Source organism: Monodon monoceros, unplaced genomic scaffold (assembly GCF_005190385.1).
Source record: "Monodon monoceros isolate NGI ecotype Baffin Bay Population unplaced genomic scaffold, NGI_Narwhal_1 Super_Scaffold_20, whole genome shotgun sequence".
Lineage (NCBI taxonomy): Eukaryota > Metazoa > Chordata > Mammalia > Artiodactyla > Monodontidae > Monodon > Monodon monoceros.
The window spans coordinates 45,720,211-45,728,517 of record NW_021703777.1 but is presented as its reverse complement, the minus strand read 5'-3'; the positions used below and the strand labels follow the sequence as shown (position 1 = coordinate 45,728,517).

The window sequence follows — 8,307 nt, the reverse complement described above, 5'->3', positions numbered from 1 at the left end:
GCTGTATGACCTTGGGCAGATTACTCCTCTCAGGGATTTAACATGAGATAATCCTCATAAAGCACTTAGCTTAGGGCCAGTATATATTAGGTGTTCAATGAACAAAGACAATAAAAAGGCCTATTACATAACAAACTTTGTATTCTGGGGAATACAAAGAATAAACAAACTCTGGCCCTCAAGGGATTTATGATCTAATATGGGGATGAGATAAACGACAAAAATAATTATACCATAAGAGAAAACCTTGTATTTTTCTCTAACAGAGTTACAGTACGTAATCAGAGTTCAAAGAAAAGAATGGCATATCAATTTGAGGGCTGGGGGCTAAGAGTGGGATTGGGGGCTAGGGGAAAGTTCACGGAAGGAAGTGGGTTTTGGGAAACGTCTAAACCAATGAGAGAAGGCTCCCGCAGGAGAGTCCCCGTTTGGCTGGAGTTCAGGTGAACGATAAGAGAAAGGCCTGGAGAGGTTGTTGGGGTGTGTCAGGGAGACCTTGAACGCTAAAATGGGGTTGAATTTAGTCTGGTAGACAGAGGAGATGCCCTACCCCAGGCTGTGCTTTAGGAGGATTAAATCAGGAGTGGTTGCAGACTGGATCACAGCCCGAGGGGAGGGAGTTGCGGGAGGATGGTAAGGTCTGGACAGGTGAGGGGGGGTGTGAACGGAGGCGCGGTCACTGGGAAAGGCAGGAAGGGAGCGATGCAACCGGCCTGTGATGGAAGGACCCACAGGACTTCCCAAGGCAACTTCTTCCCCTAGCGGCCATTTCCTTCCTACCTGCTCTGCTTTCCTTAAAAGCTCACCTGGGCTTCCCTGGTGACGCAGTGGTTGAGAGTCCGCCTGCCAATGAAGGGGACACGGGTTCGTGCCCTGGTCCGGGAAGATCCCACATGCCGCGGAGCGTCTGGGCCCGTGAGCCATGGCCGCTGAGCATGCGCGTCCGGAGCCCGTGCTCCGCGACGGGAGAGACCGCAACAGTGAGAGGCCCGCGTACCGCAAAAAAAAACACAAAAAAACTCACCTGGATTTCCTTTCTCTCACTCAGCTGATAGCTGACCTCACTCACGGGCCCCTGTGTATCTCAAAATGTTTCTTTTGTGCCTTCTTTTCTTTTCCACGCCTGTTTCCTCCCCTCCATTCCTCCGACTCCGCCCCTTCTAATGGTGTTCTTGACTTCCTCCTTCCCGCGGAATCCCCGTCCAGGATTTCGCGCCCTCCTCACATCTTCCTCCAGGTCTCGGCTGGCTCTCTCCTGCCGAAGAACTGAACAAACGTGCCCACGCGTCTCTCCGTCTGAAAGAGCTTCCCTTAGGCCTTGTTCTCTTCTCAAGCGACACTTCGATTCCTCTCCTCCCCTTGGCCTCCAAGTTTCTCTGAAGAGGGCTCCCTCCACGTCAGCCTTCTTCACAGCCTTCACCACGTTCACCGCCCAGCCTTCCGAAGCGAGCTCCCATCCCACAAACACTGCAGAGTCACCAAGGACTCCCGCTGCTTTCTGTACCTGACTTTGCAAACAAGGCTCGAGCCCGGGGCACGTTGGAACGATTTGTTTTACCAGAGGAACCATTTTAGTAATCATTCCAGCTGTGGTCTTAGCAGTTGGATGTGGGAGCGTGTAGGTCAAGGGAAAGGCTCACCCTGCAGATACAAACATGGGAACCGTTAGCTTGAAGTTGGTGTGTAAAGCCATCAGATCAGCAGAGGAGTGAATTTAGAAAGAAATGTGTATAATTCTTAGTTCCCAGATTGTTGTTGTTGTTTTGTGAGGATCAAATTAAATGCATACATTAAACACCTGGCACACCGACAGCACTTAACAAAGACGGTTGCAATTTTTTTTTTTTTTTTTTTTTTTTGCGGTACGCGGACCTCTCACTGTTGTGGCCTCTCCAGTTGCGGAGCACAGGCTCCGGACGCGCAGGCTCAGCGGCCATGGCTCATGGGCTCAGCCGCTCCGCGGCATGTGGGATCTTCCCGGACTGGGGCACGAACCCGCGTCCCCTGCATCGGCAGGCAGACTCTCAACCACTGCGCCACCAGGGAAGCCCGCAATTTTTTAAATTAATAACCCATCCGGAGGAGCTTGCGTCTGCACAACATGCAGTCCAGTAAGGAGGGCGCGCACTTTGCGACAACCACGCACCCTCAGCAATGACTGGAGGCGGTTAAGGTGATTGGCATTTACAGATGGATGGATCTCAGTCCAATCCTTTCCTTTTACAGGCGGGGAGGCGGAGGCTTGCGGACGTTAAGCGCAGCTAACTGGCGGAGGAATGGAGCTTCCAACGCGCCGGCTGTATGGCTCTACCCACCCGGCCCGGCTGCCTCTCCCGCCCCGCCTCCGCTCTCGCCGCAACCTCGCGTGTCGCAGATGCACATCGGCCTCTTCAGCGTCTAAGTGCCAGAAGCTCGGGCCGCACTGCTACTGATTGTCTGTGGGGAGGAGGCGCCGAGGTGGCCGGCGCTGTCCCAGGCAGGGCTGCACCTGAGCTGCAGCCGGAGCAGGAAAAGAAGGCGGCGGGTTTGCGCACGGGAGCCGTGCGCCCTTGGACTCTTCACGCGCGTGGGACGCACTTGGAACCCTGCGCCGGGTGCTCCCCGCCGCCGGCGACTGGCGGGGTCGAGAAGGGAAAATGTTGGAGAAGGAGGGCGCTCGCGTGTCCGCCTTGCCAGAACCAGGGGCTGCAGCCCCGGGGCGGGGAATGGGGCGGGGCTGGGAAAGTTGAGTTTTGGCCGCGGAGGGCTGGGCCCCGCGCGGGAGCGCCCGCCACCGGGGACCGTAAAAGGCTGCAGCGGGCTGGGTAGGTGTGGCTCTGACTGCGTGACCCGAGCCCCCGTCTCGGTCGCCGTCGTCTCCCGCAGCTGCGGCCTCTTAGTCATGGGCGCTGTCTGGTCCGCCCTGCTGGTCGGAGGGGGTCTGGCCGGAGCGCTTTTCGTTTGGCTGCTGCGGGACACGGGAAAGGAGGGCGATGCGGAGCAGGGGAAGGACGCCTCTCCAGGGGAGGCTGCGGCTCCGGGAGGCGATCAGGGTGGTGGCGGCGGACTGAGCCCTGGACCTTCTAGGCGGGAGCTGGTCACCAAACCAGGTATTCTTCCTCCCTGTGTCTCGAGGGCATATCTGCCGGGGGGCTCTGAAGTTACCCGCGGGAGGGGGCAGGGGGCGGAAATCCACCTGGAGGTTTCCCGAGGACTAGCTTCTCCTAGCCCGGGCAGGACCCTCCCCGCGGCTCGCGTTTTCCCCGGCTGGTGCGCACGCGCCGGGTGGGGTTCTCGCCCTACACCGAGGCCCTGGGGATGCCCAGGCGGTTTGACCCAGGTCCGCGCCCCGCTGAGTCGCTGCCTTCGGCGCTCGCCCCTGATAACCTACCCCTGCTCCTCCAGCGGGGATGGGCTCCTCTGCTTGGCGGAGCTTGGTGCAGTGCGGGCGGCTGCAGCGGCGGCGCCCCTTCCGGGCCTTCGGAAAGGGGTGCTTAGAGTTCGGAGATCCCACGACCCTCTCCAATTTCTGTCCGAGCAGGGACACTGTCTCGGTCCCAATCCCATAGCCTCATGGCCTCCCATCCCTCACCCCATGGAAGCGCTGTGTTTGGGAACACCGGCGCAGCGAGCAGCCTCCCATGTCTGGACGCTTCTGTCGGGGAGGCAAAGTTCAGGTTGGACTCTGGCCCTGAAGGCTTCGGCTGAAGCCCTGAGGCTGCTCGATGGCCGCCCATTTCGGAGCTATCGGCCCTCCCCCACGCTCACCCGAACAGTGCACGGTTGTCTGAAACCCCAGGGGAGAGACACTTAATTCTGCTCCGACGAGTACAATTGACATCTAGGTTTCCATCTCTATATTTTAGACCCTGTATACTAGGCAAAGTTAAGAGCACTGGCAGAGAACCTTACCTTCCAGCGCCCTCCCTTGGCAAGCTGCCCATGCCTGGACTCCAGCCTAGTGGTGAAAATGACATCTGTAAACTTTAGTGGAGTGGCGTTCATGTGTAGCCACTTGAAAATCTGCCCCTGTGCCTCTCCTGCAGAGAGCTCATTTATCTTCTTTTCCTGAAAGCCTAACTCATGTTTCAGGTCGAAAGATTGGGGATTCAGAGTAATATTTGTTTACGTCTCACTTCCAACACCACCATTAAAAAGAGACAAAATTAAACAAGACCACCCTCTTCCCACCACCATCCCCCCCAATCCCCATATGCTGATTGTATGGTTTTGGAGAATAAGATCTTGTAGGGCAGCGGTCCCCTACCTTTTTCGCACCAGGGACAGGCTTCGTGGAAGACAATTTTTGCACGGAAGGGGGCAGAGTGGGAGGGTGGTGCAGGCGGTGATGCGAGCGATGGGGAGCGGCAGAGGCAGCTTCGCTTGCTCCCCGCCTCTCACCTCCTGCTGTGCCGCGGGGGCCTAACAGGCAGAGGACTGACCTCTACCTACAGGTCTGGGCCGGGGGTTGGGGACCTCAGTTGTAGGGAGCTATTTGGACTATCAATGAGGTGGCCAAGAAGGAAACTGAGTCTTGAGAGAGCTTGTATTGTGTAGTCTTAAGAAAAAATATTTTTATTTATTTATTTGTAATTTATTTATTTTTTTTGGGCCGTGTTGGGTCTTCATTGCTTCGCGCGGGCTTCCTCCAGTTGCGGCGAGTGGGGGCTACTCTTCACTGCTGTGCGCGGGCTTCTCATTGCGGTGGCTTCTCTTGTTGCAGAGCACCGGCTCAGTAGTTGTGGCGCACGGGTTTAGTTGCTCCGCGGCATGTGGGATCTTCCCGGACCAGGGATCGAATCCGTGTCCCCTGCGTTGGCAGGCAGACTCTTAACCACTGTGCCACCAGGGAAGTCCCAAGAAAATATATTTTTAAAGTATGCAATGGGAGGGGATATAAGATGCCTGTGTTTTCTCGAAGAGGTTCTTAATGCACATGGGGTGTGCAAGGCGAATCCAGCCGCCCTCCCCACCCTCACCCCCAACTCCTGCCCAGCCATGCACCGCTGTCCTTTGTATTCTCCCACAGTGACAGCTGCTGCTGACCTGCCCGCACCTGTGAGAGCCAATCCCTGACCTGCACGCAGTTCCTGGGAGTACAAGTGTACTCATCTGGTTTGCAGGGTAACCGTGCAGCTCTTCGTCACACAGGCTGGACATTTTTCGATGATGGCAGCCAAGCAACTTGACTTGGTTGCGTGCCAGTACGGCCTGCGCTGCAGAGATCCAGGACCATGTCAGGGTTACACTTCTGCCTCTACAGCTTGCCACCTCGTTTACACCCTTGTGCTGGTATACTGACACTCCTGGATGTGTCTTTTATTACTGGATATGCCTGTATATTCTTAGAGCACAGTTGGGAACACACCAGGTAATTAAGTACTTGATTTTAATAGAGGCAAATTTTGTGAACTGCAGATAGATTAGTAGCCAAGTCTTTAAAAACTAAAACTATTTTCTCAGCCTAACTGAACTTTTTTCTCACATGAACTGCACAACACTATTACACTTTTCCTTTTGTTTTTTAGAGCATCTTCAAGAAAGCAATGGATGTTTGGTTTCTACGACTAAAGGCCCTGGTGACCTGCAGGAAGCAGCATGGAGACTGCAGAGTCCTTCTGGAGAAGGCAGTAACCGTGACAATTCAAGAGCACATGTTCCCTCTGGACAACTTCCAGACACACAATCTCTAGCTACCTCTGAGACTGGTAACTCTAGAAGTTACTCTGACGTTTCAAGAAACGAAAGCCTTGGATCTCCTATAGGAGAATGGGGATTCCAAAAAGGCCAAGAGAAAACTGCTAAAGCAGCTCCATGTCTGGCAGAGAAGTTGCCTTCTAGCAACCTGCTCCTGGACAGAGCGCAAGAAGGAGTGAGCCTCGCACAGTTGGACAGTCGGGCCCGGGCTGACCACGTGGACTGGGAGATGGTGTCCCGGCACTCATCCTGGGGCGATGTTGGTTTGGGTGGCAGTCTTGAGTCTCCAGTGTTAAGCTCTAAGCAGGGAAAGGACTATGACAGAAGCACTCTCGTGGAGGCAAGAGGTCAGGAAGTGGATGTGAAACCAAAAAGGGTAGGAGCAGTGTCTTCAGAGGCTCATCAGGTTAGTGTCAGCTTCCAGGTCCATTATATCACACGCGCTGGTGTGCAATGCCTTGCAGTAACTGGAGACCATGAGAGTCTTGGGAGATGGAACACTTACATCCCACTCCAGTGTAGCAAGGACGGGCTCTGGTCTCGTTCTGTGCCCCTGCCAGCAGACACAGTGGTGGAATGGAAGTTCGTGGTAGTAGAGAATGGGGAAGTTACCCGTTGGGAAGAATGCAGCAATAGATCCTTAGAGACTGGCCATGAGGATAAAGTGGTTCACAAGTGGTGGGGGATTCACTGATTCAATTTGCAAAGTAGCGAAGAGGCTATTGCAGAACATGGAAGAGGCTAAGGTTGTGGAGCACCCTGGATAATTTAAAATAAAGGAAGTGAAACTTCCAATCTAGCCATCAGAGTTGTTTCAGATTTGCTAGTGGCTTTTGTCTAATGTGTAGATGATGCTTCCAGTGAGCATGGACTTTTTTTCCTGTGGCACTGATGGATGGATTTATGCTGATCCATCCTCACTTTAGGGCTTGGTGGTCTTGAGGAGGGCTTGGCTAAACTTCAGATGTGCACTGGTCACGGAGCACAGAACCTAACCAGCTGCAGAGGGTTCAGCCTTGAGCCTTGGGTGATTCTTGAAGCAGGGGAGTAAAACACGCCTTATTCAAAAGATTTTGTACTGGTACAGCTGGAGAAATGCTCTCTTTAATCATACACACTTTATATTTAAAAATCGTTAACATCGTATGGAACTGTGATTAGAAAATATCTGGTCACTAGATGTGATTAGCCAGGCTATAAGGTAATGCATTAAGACTTCCCAATGTTTTTTGCTTGATTTTACTTGCCATGTATGGTTTGAGGGTAGCAAGTATGTTTTTGTCTTAATGATCAACGGCTGGTGTACAGACAAGGGGCCTAATCAGAGCCTGTTAGCAGGAGCAGCCCAAGAGGAAAGAACAGGAAGGGGGATAGGGTATAGGCTGAGCAAGGTGGTCTGAATGACACCTCTTAGAGAGCTGGGAGCTACAGGCCCCGCCGGACTGCAGGGTGGGACACGCCCATCATTTCCTCACGGGCCTCCTGCAGGACCATCTCTCCCCACGGCCCCTCCTCTCACAGCAGCTCTGGGCTGACAGATGGACTGCCCCATAGCAATCATTTCACCCTCTTCCCTCTCCCTTCATGCTAGTAGGTAACAAAATTATAACAGGAGAGTGATACGGAAGTACATCTTTGCTCTGGGAAGAAATAAACATTTAAACTTTGCCATTATAACTGAAAAAAATAATAAAACCTGAGTTTTAACATCTTTATCAAATGTCTGAATTATTTGTATAAATCTTAGTACCATGATACTTAGATGTAAAATAAAATACTAATATTGTCTCCACTAATGACACAGAAAAAAAGCAAACATCAAGAGGCACAGAGTCTGTTCTTCTCCCTTTAGAGAAAAAAGTTTTAGAATATTTCTTTTAAAACTTTACCTTTGTTTGGAGGGATATATACATGCCTGTATTTGAAAATTAATTCTATATTAAAACAACTTTTAATAAGTGTAACATCTATTGGCAAAACAACGTTTAATCCTGGTCATAGATGGTCTTTGCTGAAAAGAGCCTAAACCCAACTGAAAATAGTGTTAGAAAGTGCTTTAAGAACTGTTTTGGGCTCATAGCACTTTTGTGTTAAATTCACATATATTTTCTACAGACTTCACAGTGAATTTTATATTCTACCAGTGAGGTCTTCAGAGGCATTCACCATTACCGTACAGAATGCCCAAGCATTTCTATTAGGTCAAACTAAAGGTAAAACAATTTACAGTCAAAATCTGTTTAGAGTTCTATCATTAGCCATTTTATCATTACCTGATGAAATAAAAATTTTTCAGTAAAGCCAACTGATTTAAGAGATAACATATAATACTAAACTTTATATTTTTAAAACTTGTTATTTAAAATCGGATGTGCTTAGAGGGAGAAGCATGAAGGCTGTGGTGGTAACTTATGCCCTACTTAGCGTGTCATCTGGTTACCCTGAGCGCCACCCGCTGTCACAGACCCCAGCGTGTAAGAAGGCTGCAACGACAGCAGCTTACTTCTCCCTCACTAAACAGCAATGGGTGCTTCTGGCGGGAGGGCAGCTTTCTTTGCAGGTCATCACCCAGGCTCCTGTCCTGTGGCTCCTCCATCCCCTAGGACCTCACTGTCCTCTGTAAGCAGCCTG

General features: G+C 51.8%; 1 protein-coding gene across 1 annotated transcript; it reads left to right on the top strand.

Moving 5' to 3' along the window:
- Positions 1-2,454: 2,454 nt before the first annotated feature.
- On the top strand, positions 2,455-7,383 carry STBD1 (starch binding domain 1). Its single transcript, XM_029235683.1, has 2 exons — positions 2,455-3,089; positions 5,508-7,383. Exons 1-2 carry the CDS (start codon positions 2,882-2,884, stop codon positions 6,368-6,370), a joined length of 1,071 nt encoding a protein of 356 aa, XP_029091516.1. The 5' UTR covers positions 2,455-2,881; the 3' UTR covers positions 6,371-7,383.
- The last annotated feature ends 924 nt before the right edge of the window (positions 7,384-8,307 follow it).